General features: G+C 39.3%; 1 protein-coding gene across 3 annotated transcripts; it reads left to right on the forward strand.

Moving 5' to 3' along the window:
- The first annotated feature begins 808 nt into the window (after window positions 1–808).
- LOC118429129 (protein HID1-like) lies at window positions 809–16361 on the forward strand. 3 transcript variants are annotated; one of them, XM_035839530.1, is made up of 25 exons: window positions 809–992; window positions 2214–2363; window positions 2747–2810; window positions 3050–3147; window positions 3547–3570; window positions 3963–4013; window positions 4415–4468; window positions 4981–5146; window positions 5803–5817; window positions 6458–6732; window positions 7188–7226; window positions 7582–7635; window positions 7838–7894; window positions 8251–8334; window positions 8781–8871; window positions 9284–9349; window positions 9568–9653; window positions 9948–10026; window positions 10483–10647; window positions 11052–11294; window positions 12358–12527; window positions 12893–13003; window positions 13551–13642; window positions 14081–14239; window positions 14613–16361. In XM_035839530.1, the coding sequence occupies exons 1-25, from the start codon at window positions 927–929 to the stop codon at window positions 14674–14676; spliced, it is 2523 nt and encodes an 840-aa protein (XP_035695423.1). In that variant the 5' UTR covers window positions 809–926; the 3' UTR covers window positions 14677–16361. The 3 variants fall into 3 exon arrangements, with proteins under 3 accessions (XP_035695423.1, XP_035695425.1, XP_035695424.1); XM_035839532.1 differs by having other exon boundaries at window positions 12373–12527; XM_035839531.1 differs by lacking the exon at window positions 5803–5817.
- The last annotated feature ends 2170 nt before the right edge of the window (window positions 16362–18531 follow it).

An 18531-nucleotide genomic window follows, 5' to 3' on the forward strand; every position in this document is an offset into this window, starting at 1 on the left:
TGTCCTTGGTTTTTTTGCCATTTGCTGCAAGGGAGAAAGACTTGCCCCATTCATCAATACAGTCCAGCGCAAGTTGGGTCTGTCCAGGTAATGACCCCATGAGGAACTCTGAAGTTGTCAAGTCGTCAGCATATTTAACCGGAGAGACAGACATTGGCAGCTTAGCGTCCAGAGTGTTAATACAGATCACAAACAGGAGCGGCGAAAGCAAGCCACCTTGAGGAACACCAGCCAAGACTTTATGGGGTTTTGATTGACATGAACCCCACTTTACCATCTGGGTCCGGCCTTCAAGGTAGCTGGAGATTGTAGACCATAGGTCCTGCCGGATACCCATGTCTGCCAGAGTCCGTAGGAGTTGGCCATGGTCAATCGTGTCGAATGCACGAGAGAAATCAACAAACACGGCATGAATATCCATTCTTGGACTGCTGTTTAGTGCGTCGTTCCATGACTGTAGAATGTGGATAAGTGCAGCTTTACTATTCAAGTATCTAAAGTGTGGGAAATTTAGCTGAATCCTAAGATAATTTTCTTCGTAGATTATAATAGAAATGGCCCAAAGTTATATATTCAAGCAGATGTTAGTAACAGTTACACATGTGGAAGGATGCCCAACGTTACAGATGCATTTGTATGGAAGATGGTGTTATGAACCTCTGGTAGTCAAGATTTTTTGTTCGGAAGGTTTTATGTATGGAAAATAGGCAGTAAAAAAATGTTTCTATCCTTCCCTGTCGGTCTCGTTAAACATTTAGTGAACTTTCCCTGCATCCGGTTCCCAATCCCAGACCACGCCCACCTGTTACTTCCGGGTGCCCCGCGCGGAGAACTCTGGGAACAAAACTGCATCATTCCCCAGACCGAGGCTACCAATATTTTCCCTTGCAGGACGACCAAAATATCCGGGGCAAAAACGGGAGAAAATGGGGAATTCAGACACCAAATTGAACTTCAGAAAGGCGGTTATCCAGTTGACGACCAAAACACAGGTAAGGGAACGTCTGGACCGTGTCAGGTGCGTGACAAATCGTTGTGACAAGTCCGAGCGCCGAGCTCCAAATTTTCTGATTACGTTTCAATATGGCGGCGCTGTGGGCCGGTGAAGGCCTGGCCATCTAGTCTGACAGGGAAAATAAAGGTAATTTTGCGACTTGTCACCCCGATATCTCACGTTCACAACGCTGTAGGGTAGGAAACAGATCCATGTATTGTGTACCCAACAGAAAAGTGTCTACACTGTCCCCATATGCGCGTGAGAGATGTTGTTTATATTACAGGTGTAGCGCAGCAGGCCGTATGACGTCAATGTTGACTCCATGTAGAATGTGATTACGTGGAACTGGTACTAATGATCGGCGTTGGGATGCGGTGCGTAGGGTTTCCGGAGAGAAAACATTCGATGTCGTTCAGGACAATAATAAGCCTTCTCATATTAGTTAGGGCGCATGTGCAGCGACAGGGATTCTAGGTAATATGTCAAAGGGTAAGGCACACAAAAAGTAAACAGTCCTTGTCTTCACCATTGTTTCGACTTGCATAACAATGTCCAGACGGGTTTTGTTTTCTTTTTGTGTGCCTTACCCTTTGACATATTACCTAGAATTCCTGTCGCCGCACATGCGCCCTAACTAATGTGAGAAGGCTTATAATGACATCTGTTTGTCCTCACTATTAGGATAGGTGTTAGTCTGTTGTGTGGTCACTGTCAGTTGAGAAAAAGAGACCTGTCACCAGTTTATTGGCTGATGTCTTTGGGGGTATCATTATGACCATTATGCAAGTGCCTAATAAGGGCAATGGGTACGTTTTGAGGTCACTTAATTCAAAGAGCACCTTGCTTAATTCAAAGCAGATAGATAAATAAATAAAAGCAGATTTTTGTTATACATAATGTAGCCAAATTCTTTATTGTTTTCATTGAGTTGTTTTGTTATGTGCTGTATCAATCAATGTTCCTTGTTGACTCATGAGCTGAAAATATGATATGGTTTGGTCCAGATACATTTACCAGGCACATCTTGTTGTACTGTAAATTCTTTTAATATTCTTACCAGTGAGAACTAGTTTCTACTTGGCCTCATCACAGTGATCAAATAAGTGCAATGATGAAATTCAAGCAGTCAAATAGGGACCTCTAAGGAAGCTAAAATTGATAAATAGTTACAGCAAATGATATGACATAATGATAAAGTTTTCACTTTTTCTTCCAGCCTGTTGAGGCTCAAGATGAGGCATTCTGGGACCAGTTCTGGACAGACTCCGTCACCAGCGTACAGGACGTGTTTGCTCTGGTTCCCGCGGCCGAGATACGAGCACTGAGAGAAGAATCGCCCTCCAACCTCGCCACACTATGTTACAAGGTTTGCAGCTTTCACTATCAATTTTTATCCTCACTCTCTTTAGCTGAATTGTAGAAATGTGAAAATATGGTCAAAAACTACAGCAGCTACTACTAGTACTACTAGTATCTCATTGGTTGAAATACAAGCTTAATAACAAGCAGGGAATAACTTATTGATGTGAGAGGAATTATATGATATGATATATTATTTATCTGTAGGGTGAGAAATGGTTTTTCTAAGAGTCTTGTTCTGTAGCTTTTATGAATTCAGAGACCATGTCACTACACTGTATGTAACCTGTATTCGCTATAAGAAAAGTTCAATCATTCTTTTCATTTTTTTTCTGTGCAATGATTTATTGTTGTTGTTTTTTAAATTGACTGTTTCTGTTTGTATCCCAGGCTGTGGAGAAACTGGTAATGGCAGCAGAGTCATCATGTGCTACTGCCAAGGAACAACAGACAGGTACAGAAAATCCACTCACTTTTTTTCTGAATTTTGACTGAATTTGATACTCCTTTTCATAGGCAATGTACATGTAATGTGAAAATCTATATGTCTTACAGATCACTTGTATCAGCATAGATAATGGATCATATCACATTGATTCTATATGCCTAATTTTGATGTCTTCATGCTAATTTTGAATGACTGATGATAAACTCTAAAGTAAAAGTACTCCCTGTTGTTGTTTCCCTTGCCAGTGCTAAACTGTGTGCGCCTGTTGACTCGCATCCTGCCATACATATTTGAGGACGCAGACTGGCGAGGGTTCTTCTGGTCAACACTTCCCGGACAGGCGGTTAGTATCGTAGTCTGCTTGTTTTATTTGTGAAGCACTAATTTGATTACTGCACATGTATTATGTCAGCTAGTAAGGGCCAGTTCCATGATAAAGGAGCTAAAGGGCATCCCAATAAACTCAACTCGTGATGACATCATACTTTTTACCCCCATTAAGTCTAAAGCAAGATGTACACAGTATTCCACAATACAAAATTTGGTAGAAAATGCCTTTTGGGTTGAACTGGGATGATTTGAAAGATTTGACATTAGATATTCTATTTTGAATTGAGCATGAAGCATACAGTAACCAATCAAAGTTATCTTGGTAACATGACAAGTGATATATATTATGAAGAAATGCATGTTTGCCTTAGTTTTATGGGAACTGACTTTTTCCTAACACTTGTTTTTGCAGGGTGAAAACGACAGCCTGAATGATGTAAGCCCTATAAGTTTGGTTATTTTGTGTTCCTATGTTTCCACCAAAAGTGTCGAAGATTTTGCTTTTGTTTTGTTTTATTGTATTCCTTTCTTGGTAACCTTTACTGTCATATCGCACATGATTTTTGTCCTTTACTTAAAAAGTCCTTGGTTCAAAATATACCTAATTTATATATACAGTTTATGTTACAGTGATGTATGTTTGTGTATCTGTATTGTTTATGTACTGTATGAAAACTGCTGTCTAACATTACTTATATGTATCTATGTATGAAATAAGGTCACATGGTCTTAATATTATGATGTTCAATTATAAATTCCTTTTAAACATTGTGCACTGCGTTATAGTTTGCATGTTCTTCATCAATAACTTTGAAAAATCTTTTCCAGGAGGATGGTGGATCCATGCCTTTGGCTCAGTCCCTCCTGAACGCCTTGTCGGTAAGCTTCACAAAATCACAACGAGCTTTTGTCTTAATCTGCACAATCAATTTTAGCTGTTTATCTGTATGTGTAACAAGTGTTATGGTTACTAAGTAGTGGGCTACAGACTAACAATTTTATCAGAGTTAGAGAGGCTTGACATGGCGCAAGTTTGTAATGTAAATATTTACCAACTTACAGGTGCTTGAAGGGGGCATTGTTTAAAGATGCCATATTTCAGTTCCATGCATAATCTTTTAAATAATGCCAAAATCCATCCTAATTTCTGCTGTGACTATCCACATTTGGGTGCCAGGATGGGCCTGTTTAATTACAATACATTGGTTGTCAAACAGACATAAATATGTACAAGTAGGATGAAGTTTGTTTGGTAAATACGGTTGTGTAATGTGTTTCAGGATCTGCTGTTTTGTCCAGACTTCACAGTGGCACCCAACAAGAAAGCTGGACCTGTGAGTGTAAACACTGTCTCTGTGCAGGATGGTGTATGACGTCACATGCTTTGTAGCACTATAATAGAGATTTGTTCTGTTCTTTTGTATTACCTGCATCATGCTTATGCAAAACTCACCTTTATACAGACTATGCACTTTCACACATTCATGTGTTTGGACAATTCGAAGAATCAAGAGTGGAAAGAGGGATAGTCCTATCCTAAGCTTACTTGATCTAGATTTTACAGAAGTAGAAAAAATGATACTTCATGAACATATAATTAACATATAATGAATAGAACAGGTGAAGATACCAAGTTAGATGTACTTGATACAAGGTAAGACTGTTGATATGAAAAGACATGTGCACAATATGTACTTGAGTGTTATTAAAGGAAAAAATGTTTGAATATTCTATAATGTTGAAATGTTTCTTATTGTATTTTTGTTTCAGCATTACTTTTATCTAAAAAAAGTATGCAGTTGCGAAAATTTCTTCTAAGCACTAGAATAATTGTGTTGTTTGGCAGGAGACCCATGAAGACCTGCAGTCTATCGACAGCTGTGAGTACATCTGGGAGTCCGGTGTGGGGTTTGCCCACTCCCCTGCCCAGTACCCACACCACGACCAGAACAGGTCCGAGATTCTCAAACTTCTGCTCACCTGCTTCTCAGAGACCATGTACCAGCCACCAGGTGAGACACTTGTCTTTGTTGTGTCTGTTTATATGTACTGTAAGTAGTTTATAGACCTAACAAAAGTTGCTGTACTTTCATTGTGTCTGTAAAGATTTCTTACTTTGTCTTAAATGTGTGAAATCATCCTCTAATAAAGGTTAGTATTAAGTTAAACCTAATTACTTTCTTTATGCAACCTTTTCATTACGAGTTCCTGATGGATAGAACTTTTGAAGGTTTTTTACTTAAAGCAAGCAAGGTGTGACTCATAATGTGGCTGGACATAGTGGAAGTGTTATTGATATTATTTCTGTTTTGACAAACTCAGAATAGTTCTGAATAGGTGGTATCAGAATTTGCACTGAATTTTATTTGAGGGTATTCAAATCAGCTCGATTTGCACTGCAAAACCAAGCTCAGTATTTTAGTTGCCTCTCATGACTGATGTCTAATAGTAATGACTTTTGCATTTACTGCTAGTTTAAACTTAGAGTCAGTATTTTGTTTCTCTAAATGTGGCATGCACATAGTCCACTATCTGCACGTCCTGTCCTTGTTTTTGTAAATTTTAGAGTCAATTAGACAGACTTTCTTTCTAAAAGACAGATGGTTACAAATCTAACTGGTTACAAATCACTTCTTTTCTCACCTGGGTGGCTCTTTGTCCCTTACAGCTCAAACTAAGAATGGTAGGTGTAGAGTTTTACTGTTTTTGCAACAATGCACAGTCCACATTGCCTATGCATGTTGCCTCCATTCCAGGATTTTTAGGTAAACGAAATGCAGCATGTTTTACAAATGTATATGAAACAAATCGTTGTTCCTTTGGATAGCTGTATCTTTAGCATGAACATTGTGCAAAGATGCTTCATGTCATGTATTGTAATAATCATCATAATAAAATCTTTAGCATGAACATTTTGTCCATATGTCCCATGTCATGTATTATAATAATAGTATCTTTAGCATGAACATTTTGTCAAGATATCTCATGTCACGTATCATAATAATCATAATATATTATAATAGTATCTTTAGCATGAACATTTTGCCAGATGCCTCTTGTATCCATACAAAACAAACTTTCCCCCCTTGACTTAAAAGACTGACTTATTTCTGATATACAATAATATCTATTCACCATTAAATGCCATTTTATGATTTTCATGTAATGATGTATACTACTAGTATTCAAAGGACAGTACAACAAGCTTGGCAAAGAATGGGTTTACCTTTGAATCAATTTCTCCGAGGTTTGTCAACTTTCCATTTTTATATATTCTGTATGTAGCATGACAACTTACCAACCATTTTGTTGTTATTACCTAGGTGACCCCTTACCCAACCAGTGGCTCACGTATTTTGCGTCCTCGGAGAACCGTCACGCCCTGCCCCTCTTCACGTCCCTCCTCAACATCGTGTGTGCCTACGATCCTATTGGCTACGGCATGCCGTACAACCACCTCCTGTTCAGCGACTACCGTGAGCCGACCGTGGAGGTCGCCCTGCAGCTGCTGATCGTGGTGCTGGACCATGATAACGGACAGAGCGCCATCTCTGTGGACGGGACAACCACTGGCACAGCTATGGACCAAGGGGCTGAGGTACACAAAAATGGCTCATGTTATCTATTTCCTACAAGTACATTATCAGCAAGAGTTTTCTCAAGTAATATTGGCGTTAAAGGCAGCTAATCTGCAATAGTTAATATACTTAATATACAGCTAATCTGCAATAGTAAGTATACTTAATATACAGCTAATCTGCAATAGTTAGTATACTTAATTTACAAATCCTTTTACATCTATTTCAGTTTTTACTACCGTAACGGTAACCCTTCTTTTTTGGCCTGTTTATGGTCTGAAAATATCTGTATTTCTTACTTCTGTTTTTTTTAAAGTAGCATAGAAATGCTTTTGTAGTCTGCTGTAGAATACTATGTTAGTCATCCATAGATCCTGCAGGTGAATTATAGTGAATGCTTGTTAACTGACAACCAAACCTCCAGATTTAAAGTATGATAATAAAAAGTTAAACTTGTTGTTTTACCCCTTATCAGATTACAAGAGAGATTCTGGCTCCCCAAGAAGGATCACAAGTTAGTAAATATTTTTATTTGGTATCAAGGAACAAATACACAGATTGTGAAACTGTCCCTGCAATACAAAACATATAGAATGTTGTATTGATATATCTAAAGAATGCCATAGTTTTTCCAAGCTATTTCTCTCTCTGCTTTTAAAAGAGTCTAACCTTTGTTTTACAAAGTATCCAAAATCTTATTTAAGTACAATAGGTTTATGTAAGACAAACAGCCTAAAATGAGAATGATGATACAAGAATTGTTTTTAAAGAATTACATAGAATTGTGACATTTTTGTACATTTCACCTCTGTTACGTCTAGCTCACTTTTTAGTGAAGTTTATATTGCTATGTTTTTTATTTGTTCCAGGGAGAACCACAGAACCTGTTTGTGAATTACCTGTCTCGGATACACCGTGAAGAGGTAATGGGACTCAGATTGCTATGCATTGTGTACATGTACCTTACTCCCTCATAGAAATTGGTTTGCTTTATAATCAAAGAAAGCAAGGTGCATGCTTGTATGGCTACATACATGTTAATATCATGTATTGTATTCCTCTGATCAACTGTTGTATCTTCTGTGATTATATGTTCATCTTTAAAATTTGTTTGTTTATCTTTAGGACTTCCACTTCATCCTGAAGGGGATAACAAACCTGCTCAACAACCCACTTATACAGGTCAGATTCAAATACATTTATACTGGTTGATATTGCTTTAAAGGTTGTTTAGGAATATTTGCACTGTATGTATTTTGACATGTGTTGTGTAAGTAACCCTTGCCACTCTTTGTTATTATGAACTCAATTGATTATGAAGGCATCAAGTTGCTGTTTGTAATTGTGTGTGCAAATTGATTTACCCCTAATCTTATTTTTATTGATTGATAGATTATCAACATGTAATAATTTGGACTTATGCTTACCCTTAATATGAATATAGCCAGAGCCTGTTTGATTGCTAGATTATCTTGTTTCATCTAGAATGTTATCAAGATTGGACTAAATGAATGTTCTTGTTTTTCCATGCCAAACAGACATACCTGCCCAACTCCTGCAAAAAGATCAACTTCCATCAGGAGATACTTGTTCTCTTCTGGAAGCTGTGCGAGTTTAACAAGGTCAGCAATTGTGTAGTGTAACACACAGTAGTACATGTACATGTGCATTGCCTTCAAAGTCAGCCACTGTAATAATGCATGTATTCCTGTTTCTCTACCAAATGGTGTAGAAGTTGAGTCCCAGCTGTTCTTGCTTATTTGAATATTAATGGAAAGGATTGCTGCGGCCATTCAAGTACAATGTGGTAAACTGTGTTCCAGTGTTTGTCTTTCAAAAGACTACAGTTAGGGTGAAGTGCAGTTTATTTGCCACTTTACTGCTAATATTACTATCTATATAATTGTACCATTTAGTCTTCAGTTAAAAAATGTAGATGTACGTTTACTAACTTCTCTTTTCTATGTAAATTCACCTTCAACATGGAAGGTTCCCAGACTCCACACAGCACAAGTACAAAGTCATGTACCTTTTCAGAAAAGTCTTTATTTTTTGTGTTCTCTGACAGAAATTCCTGTTCTATGTGCTGAAGAGCAGTGATGTGCTTGACGTCATCGCCCCCATCCTGTACCACCTGAACGACTCCAGACAGGACCAGTGTATGTAAAACTGCATACAGCTATCTTTACTATATGGATTAGAGGCTATTAAAAGGCTGTTGCTTCTCATATGGTTATGCATGAATTTGGCAATGAAGGGTGTAGATTGTAATATTAACAGAAAGACACACAATTAAGAAGAATAAGAAAAAAATGGATCAATTTTCAACTTGCTTTATTTTTGTTTCATTTAATGTTCTACCTGGATGTCTAACCTTCATCGGTGTAAAGAGACAGAATAATGATGGCTTTGAAGTATCTCTTTGAAATAGACCATATTGGGGCAGCATATGGAAAATTTTCACTGGAGTTTTTTTAACGGTACTACTTCCATGACTTTTCCATTTCTCATTACTGTGGTAGCACACTAAGCACAGTATACAAAATGTACTTATGTGACTCTCCTCTTCAGCTCGTGTTGGCTTGATGCACATTGGAGTCTTCATTCTGCTTCTGCTAAGTGGGGAGAGAAACTTTGGTAGGTTCAAGCTTATAATGCTATAAAGTTATATGCACTTTTCACAACTCAAGATCAACCTCGTTTTCTATGAGTCATTAAAATGCCACATAACCTAGTAAATGTACCCATGTTCTGCTCTTAGTTTAAAGTTTATAACTACCAATAACTATTCTAGGCTGACAATAATGTATGGCAACTCACTCTTTAGCATCAGTTAACAGGATGCTCTCTTGCAGGTGTTCGTCTGAACAAGCCGTACACCGTACGAGTACCCATGGACATTCCCGTCTTCACAGGCACTCATGCTGACTTCCTCATCATTGTGAGTAAAGGATTCTCTTCTATCATTCTTTTCTACTGTTGAGCCTTAGAAAGAAATGTTGTGTTTTTGGTTACCTAACCGCCCCTTCCAAAGACCTAGCCTTTTTTGTGTCAAGCATTGGCAAAACATAAAATTTTCTGAGTGATGAAATTCTTTTCCAGAGGTAATAATCTAAAAAGAGAATCCCTACCAACTGACCCCAATTTTTCAGTACTAAAACCAGAAACATAACATTCTTTGCTATGCCTTGTCTTAGGAACATGATTACAATTCATAAGTCTCTCTATTGTGTAGGTTTTCCACAAGATCATCACCACTGGACACCAGAGGCTCCAGCCACTGTTTGACTGCTTGCTCACCATCATTGTCAATGGTGAGTAGCAGCATCTACTCAGGAGAGACATCTAGCAATACAGGAGTGAACTGCAACTTTATGCCTTTATCCCACTGTTTACCATAGGAAGTACGAAGTAATAAAGTTTAGAGCCCTTGCATATAAGTCATCTTCAACACCAAAGGACTACCAAAAATATACATACAAATGTACACATGTATAGAAAATAAATTCTTAAGAGAAGAAAACAGTGCCATACACCAGTGAGTGAATGAATAGATAGATGGATGAATGGATGAGTAAAATAGTAAAGTGAGTGAATGGGTGAGTAGGACCCCAGTTGTTACCCACAGGACCCCAATGCAAAGCAGTGTCAATCACTGAGCTGGGGAACCCGGATAAAAATGACAGAAAATAAAGAAAGGATGATTGTCTGTAAGCTAATGTTACCATAGTAACTGTACATGTATACATGTGTACGTTATCCCTGCCCAGTGTCTCCCTACCTGAAGAGCCTGTCGATGGTGGCCAGCACCAAACTGCTGCACCTGCTGGAGGCCTTCTCCACACCGTGGTTCCTGTTCTCCAACCCTTCCAACCACCACCTGGTCTTCTTCCTGCTGGAGGTCTTCAACAACATCATCCAGTACCAGTTTGATGGTATGTATTGGCTAACACAGATGTCTACATTGCTATCACTATAATGCTGAATTTCTTGCTGCTCCTTTTTGTAATCTTTAGACATCATGGTATTTTTCCCATGGGCATTCAAACCCTGACCATATTCTGCTCTCAGATTGGTATTCCATACCTAATTTGCACACCATGTATACATTATGCAAATGTGTATGTTATTTGTTATTATTATACAAAAGCTCTAAATATTTAATGGAGGTATAAGGTTGTCAAACTCTAGTTTTTCAAATGCTTCAAGCTAATTCTGTTATGATGTATCTTACCTGTATTTGTATCTATATTTGTAGCTAAATCTAATGAATAAAAGCTATATTTGTTTGTTATTTGTAAAAGATATGTAGCTAAATATGCCTATTGTTTCCTCCCAGGGAATGCCAACCTGGTGTACACCATCATCCGGAAGAGAAACGTGTTCCACCAGCTGGCCAACCTTCCGACCGACAGAGCTTCCATCGAGAAGGCTGTCAGCCGGAAGCGGAAAGGCTCGGAGGCGTCGCAGCGTCCCGTCCCCCATTCCCCCGCTGTGACGGACCCCCCGTCCATGGAAGGGTCCTTCCCAGCACAGGAGGCTCAACCTGGAACACTTAAAGCTACACTAGCAGAGATGCCAGGTAAGGGGCGGTGGTGGGGACTGTCCTTAATGTTGTTAAAGTTCCTTTGCAAGTAAACAATTTGGCAACCGTTGCATGTTAGATTTGTTAAATACACTTTAATGTAAGCAAAAAGATCAAAAGTTGAATCAAGGAACAATAGGGCTTGATTGTAATTGCAGCATGATTTTGTAGCTAATGAAATGTGCATGATTTGACAAATTCATTATTCAAGCTGGCTAGTGTAGATTAATCTGTAATATCCATGCTCTCTCCTAGTTGCATTTTTACTGCTTTTACTAACATTTCTCTCCTCATGTCTTCACTCAATCCACTAACTAAAACTAACTCAGTGTCATGCTAATTTGTGATACCATGTATGCTGGAATGCTGTGCATCTGACTTCCTCCTCAGAGTACAATGAGCTTCAGGTTTGCACTCACAGAATTGTTTTAATCTTCACAACTTGAAAAAAGAAATCAAAGCACTTTTCAGCCCTTCAATTGGACTGGCTTTTCTGCACAGAGCTTGAAAGCTTCTTCAAAGCTAAAAGTATTTCCTTGTAGATGACCTACAGGGTCTCTGATCTCCCTGTCGTGTTGTATATGATTTTGTGGTTGATCAATCTTTCAAATATCATTATTGTTGTGCAAACATTGGAAATGTCAAAATTATTTAAAGGAAAAGAATAGGCTTTGAAAAAAGCCATATTTCTAACTTTAGTTAGTAAGTGAACAGTACTAAATTTTGAAATATGTAAAAATTTGTATTATTGAAGGTTAGAAGTTCTACTTGCATGATCATTGTATATTGGTGGCCCAAAAGTCATTAGTCGAAACTAAAGTCATGCTAAACCTTTTGAAATAGACAGGGAGACAGAAGATTCTATCAGGAACTCTAAAGGATCTTGCTCTGTTCTGCTTCTAATTTTTTGTTTGTTTGCAGTGCTGTTTCAAAACGACTGACAGTTATTTCTTTCCTGTTTGGAATTTGTTGATTTTCAATGTAGTTCCATGAATTGTATCTTTGAAGGAAGTCACAAAACCAGCATTACCACATGATCAGTCATCGTTTGGTCATTTAGATCGTCGTTCCTTAGGCATTGAACGACTGACGGAGAAAATGGAGGCCTCGTCCCTCGCTGAGCAGGCGGCAGAAGACGCGGACACCCCCGGAGCCGCCGGGCCGTCTCCCAGCGACACGGAAAGTTCTGTAGAAGACAATAAACCTGCGGCTAGCACACCTGTCCCTCAGGTAGTGTGGAAGATGGTTTGGATGATGCACATTTGTGTGTACAGTCTGTGATACCTTAAAGCATTATCATGGACAATGGTTTGCTTGAAACAGCAACATCTTTCTGATAGACATAGTATTTTTTGCTTTTATTGACAGACCATAGAAAAGTTAATGACAGTGTGTGCTTAATTACTTCCTCCCTGATATCAAGTTGGATGCAAAACTTGGTGGATGAAATGGTTTCCACTAGTATGTTGTGAGCACAAAGATAGGTACTAGTGTCTTCTTGTGGTGAACCCATTCTCCATAAGTCACTAAAGAAATATGTAAAAAAAACAGTTTCCATGGTAAGGTTGTGTTTACTCATTGTTTGTCCTGCTCAGTCCCCCACCAGTTCCACAGCATCTGTCCAGCCGGACTTGCGAGGAGCCGTTAAGAGAACAGCCTCCATGAGCAGCAGAGAGGGGGGAGAGTGGAGACCCACCTCAGAATGGGTAAGTGTACATGGCAAGGAAGCCTTTTAGTATTGCATTCTAGGGATAGTCTGTCAATGACATTGCCCTTGGTCTTGATCTTATATGTTACATTGTTGAGACAAATACTTATTTGAGTCTGCCAAGACTAGTTTCAGGAAAGGCCATGTTTTCCTGGTCTTTGGCTTGTTGATTGTTGGTTGGAATCCTCAGATGTGAACTCGATGTCCTACACAGATTTCTCTGACATTTGTACAATGGGCTGAAGACTATAGTCCCTGACTGCTTTTTTTCACAACTTCAGATTATAGCCAAGTCAATCCTGTGGAGAAAGATTATGCTTAAGTAGTAAATTTTGAGCTTTGTTGTAACACAAAGAAAACAAAAACTGAATTTTCGGTTGGTCTCACAGATGGCTGATTCACTGTATTGACTTTCCAGACACTGGAAGCGTGATTCAAATACATGTAATACTGTCTTGGTTAGTTCAGACACAGGTGTGTAATGTTTTCAGTTGTTATGTTAATAGGGGCTAAGTTCTCGTGTTTTTTACACGTTGTACTTCCAGGTGCAGTCCTGGAAGCAGAAGCTGCCTCTGCAGACCATCATGAGGCTGCTGCAGGTGCTGGTGCCGCAGGTGGAGAAAATCTGCATCGACAAGTAAGCAGGGGGCAGGGTGTTACCTCGTGTTTGGGTTAGAGACAACGGCTTTAGGATGCCTGCCTTGTAATGTGCATGTCCTTTATTCCCTACAGTCTTTATCTGTCAGTGAAGCTGTCATGATTGCAAGCTCAATAAAAGTGTATAAAAATAGTGTAGTAATGTAATATGCTGTTCATACCAGGATCTGCAAATAGAATTCACCTAGGCACAGGATTGAGCCTGTTTCGATCCTGAATCGATGATCCTGTTCTGATGATGGATCAGTATCCACTGAATTCCTGAGGTTGATTTGGTAGGTTATGATTGATAACCTCAATTAGAGTGGATTCAGACCTTTCATACCAGGATTCACCATTTAGGAACAATCCCTGCCTGGGTGAATCCCGATTCTTGACTCCTGTTATGAACTGTATCTAAGTACTCTCCTGTTCCCAGGGGTCTGACCGATGAGTCGGAGATCCTGAAGTTCCTCCAACATGGGACCCTGGTGGGGCTGCTGCCTGTGCCCCACCCCATCCTCATCCGCAAGTACCAGGCCAACTCTGGCACCACCATGTGGTTCCGCACGTACATGTGGGGCATCATCTATCTCAGGTACGGATGGGAGGGTGTACTTGTGTGTGTGTGTGTGTGTGTGTGTGCGTGCATGTGTTTTTACTTAAGTGTCATTGTGTGTGTATGTATGGTGGTGTTTGTGTGTGTGTGGTTTTGTGTGTATGGTTGTAGATGTGTGTGTGTGAGTGGGTGTTTCGGTGTGTGTGGATGTACATTAGTGCATGTGTGTGTGTGTGTGTGTAGATGTACATGAATGTGCGTGTGTGTGTGTGCATGTGTGTGTGTGTAGGTGTGTGTGTAGGTGTGTGTGTTTGGATATTGGCAGATGAGTGTGCATGTGTTTGTGTGTGTGTGTGTGTGTGTGTGTGAGCCATAGCTTTATCTTTAAACACTTTTGTCCTCCTCCCTGCAGAAATGTGGACCCTCCCATCTGGTATGACACAGATGTGAAGTTGTTTGAGATCCAGAGAGTGTAGACAGAGGAGCTGACAAAACCCAGGAAAGACTTGGAACCACTTAAGCTTAAAGGCTGTGCTGTTAGAATAGTTTCAGCAGCAATGGTTTTGAAGTTTTTCATCACAATGTTTTTTGAAAACAGGTACTACAAAAATGCTTCTTGTAGAAGCTACATATACATTGTATACCATTCAGTACATAATCAAACATTTTGTGAGAAAGTATCATGAGATATATTTCTTCAGGTGTCAACTAAAGCAACTTCACTGCAGCATTTGATAAAAGACTTCAAAACCAAGGATGCTGAGGAAAATATTACAACTAGAGATTAAATTTGTCACAAAGTACAAGAAATTGTGCACTAGAGCAATGCTTCTCACCAATATACTATCTCTCACACAGACACAGACATATGTACATGCGCCATGTGCATTGTGTTCTCTTTCTCCTGTTACGTGAAATGAATATTCAGACACTTCACTTGAAGACCCTTGATGTTGAAATCTCTCTAAAAGAGTAATTTAGCCGGTGGATGGCTAGCTAACTTTTGCCAATGCTGCAATCTCCCAAAACCTGAATCCAAAGTGACTGCCTACAGTGCTTATTAACAATATCTAACGGTGAAAATACCACTCAGGAGTCATCCCTGTACTGTATGTAAAGAAGAAGTTACTATGTCCTCTCAATGTAATATTCCAGAATAAACAAAGGTTAAGGTCTTAACGATGTAAAGTATATTTTGAACCATGGTACATGTAAGGTGCCAAGTGTCAGTATCCCATGAGTTGGATGGAAAAAAATCAAGACTTGTCTAAGTGTTATGATTTAGTGATGCATTTAGGTTTGTTTTTGTGGATGAATTTTGTAGCTGTCATTCAAATGACTGGCTATCAGCATAATGTTATACTATTCTGAAATCTATGATATCTTCTTTGTACATGTGATTTATTGTGAAAATTGTTGTATTGGAAGTTTTGTTAAGGAAGGAAAAATTGTGAAAGAATTCTGGTGTCAACAAAAGACACCATTTACAAGTTTTGTTTTAGACTCTGACAAAGCCTTTGGTGTTGTCTGGTGTATCTTATTTTTAGGTGTTATGTCAAAAGGCTATGTACAATGCTCTACAATATGTTATATGTTACATTCCCCCAGCAGTCTATGTTTGTGGTAAGATGATTGTAAAAGTCAAGTTTTGCAGTTAAAGTTGCAATATAGTGATGTGTGAATATTGTTGTTAGTTCTTTTTAAGTGAGAGAAATGGATTGTAATCTACCGCTGAGTGAAGTAATCATGATCGCGTATCACATCAATGAATGAGGGAGGTCACAATTGTGTATAGGACTCGGTGGGCCAACCATTCCATGGGATGAAGAAAGGGGCATTTTAACCTTGATACTGTCCTGAACACTATTTATCTATGTGTACAACATTCCATTGAAACAACAACATCACATATTTCCAAGCTTTAGTGCAATACAAATCCTTGTCCATTTTGTAATTCACTTACATGTAGTTCACGTTCTAAGGATATTTCATTCTAAGGCTGTGCAAGCTGTATATAGAGCTATATATAGAGCCAGATATAAGTGTTTCTTTATTTATTGTGGTAGATCCCAAGAGTGTAAAAGGATATTGAAAGTTACCATATATGGTGTAGGACATTGGTCATGAAATTATTAAAAGTGGATCCTTAATTGCCAAGGCACGCTGTGGTGGTTGATATTTATAATGTTTTATGGTTTTGTTACAGTACATGTGCAATCTAAAAGAGCATTATAGCATTGTAATGAAAGGTGGTCAGAAAGTTTAATTACTTGTTCGATGTTTGACAATAGTATGGGCACGTTGTTACTCTTGATTTAATGTATGTACTTTCTGTCCTCAATTCACTTCAACAGCGATGAAAGTATTTACGATAGAAGTTAGATATAAACGAAAGAAAAACGCTACTGTGATACATAAAGCCTTTGATGGATGGCGGACTCAACGCGAGAAATCCGATTTTGCTAGACTTTGTCTTGTTCTTTTATTCACATGAACGTTCTATTCTTAAAGATCTATCGCGGGCTTTGGCGCGGTCTATTCTGTTTGCTGAAATATTCAGAGCAGTAAAGCCCCTGTGAATGAAGTCGTTCGTCTTCCTTCATTCCATGCAGACGTTTCATTATCGTGCACCGCAGCGCCGCTGCTAGCTATTGTCGCGGGCCTGGCAATCTTGAAACTGTCGACGCAATTTTGCACTTACGCATCTAAGTCCCATGTGGCGACACGATGTCTTCTGGCATGGTCACAATATTTGTGTAGATCTTTCTATTGAAAAGCGACGGCGCATGATCTTCGGGTGATTTATAATGATCTGAAAACGCCACAATGCATGCAAGTATGTAAATCAGACTTACAGAATGTAATTGCGGATTTAGATTGTGATTCCTACATTTACAATAAGACAATGTTATCCCATATTTTGCAAGTGTTTTCCTGGCAGTTAGAAAGCAAGCTGATGAGGCCAACAGTAATGTCTGTAAAGAATTCGAAACAATATCTCTTTGATAGCTAAGTGCACGTGCCTTAGATATCTGACTACATGCTCCAAATAGCAGGGAGCCACAATCCAGAAAAATCCATTAAGGTAAATGGTATCTGCTGGCTGGATGTAGAAATTTGGGGCAGGATTTAAATGGCATCTGCCATGGCCCACATGTGAATTGCTGTCCCAGTTATCTTACCGTGGGCCGCACCAACGTTCCCCCGACCGTGCAAAGTAAGCTTAGCCTGGGTACCATCCTCCGTAGCTACGGCTGGCTCTCCCCTATAAGGCCTGTTGCTTGCTTGCCGTGGTAGGAGAGCCAGCGGTAACTGAGGATGGCAAGTAGCGAAAGCAGGGGGTAATGCTTATAGATTTGTTTATCTTTAGTTTAGAGGCATTTAGAGATAGACAGAAATCCGTCATATTCTAGTTCCGAAGAATATTCTGCGGTGAGAGCCGACCAGAGAAGAGGACCGGAGCTAGAATAGGATGAATTCATGTAGACGACCAGTCTGAAGCTTGGTCATTGGGTTCATAACAAGAAAGTATCCCAACGATGAACAGTACAAAATGTATATATATATATATAATGAATGGCCGATTGCCGCGAATGCCCTGCTGTATGTGGGCGCTATTTTATATCAATGTCTGCTGAACATGCGTACAACGAGTCGAATGTTATCTTATGTTAGACACTACATGGAGTGTAGTGCGTAAACGGTGACCGGGGAGTTGAGAGACAGACATTCTATGTACGTATACCATTCCGACTGAAATGGCTTTCCTGATTTATACAATATGAACATCCAACCATATGATAACATACAAGTTGCCGCAGGATCCATGATGTAAGGAATGTAACATAATATAAAGATGTAGAATCACTGGATGCTTATGATAGTACGAAATGCCCCATTTAGTGGTAGGTATTACCTTTAACGCCTTGATGTTACTGGTTTCCAAAGAAATGATGGTCCATTACCCGTAATGTACACAGGCCAGACACCGGAGATATGCAGTACTGCTTTTGTAACAGCTGCTGGTGGATTTGACGTGTTTTGTTACTTAGGCCGTGGCACGTTTATTACACAGTAATCATCCTATCAGTAAGTGTTGGTGTGGCAGCTGATGCAGCTTCACTGACGCACACGCCTTCAAAATATACCGTTCGGGATTGCAGGCTTTCTTTACGTTCATTGTTAGGGTAGCAGCAGCTATCTTATAAAGGAAGCCGTCGTTCACAAGACACATGAAGTGTTGTATGGATAGGATTTTGGGGGACATCAACAGCAGCTGTTTCAGCGGTGAGCGGTGGGTCTCATTTCATTCACCATGATTTACTTTATGA

The sequence above is a fragment of the Branchiostoma floridae genome, chromosome 13, assembly GCF_000003815.2.
Source record: "Branchiostoma floridae strain S238N-H82 chromosome 13, Bfl_VNyyK, whole genome shotgun sequence".
In the NCBI taxonomy this organism is placed as follows: domain Eukaryota; kingdom Metazoa; phylum Chordata; class Leptocardii; order Amphioxiformes; family Branchiostomatidae; genus Branchiostoma; species Branchiostoma floridae.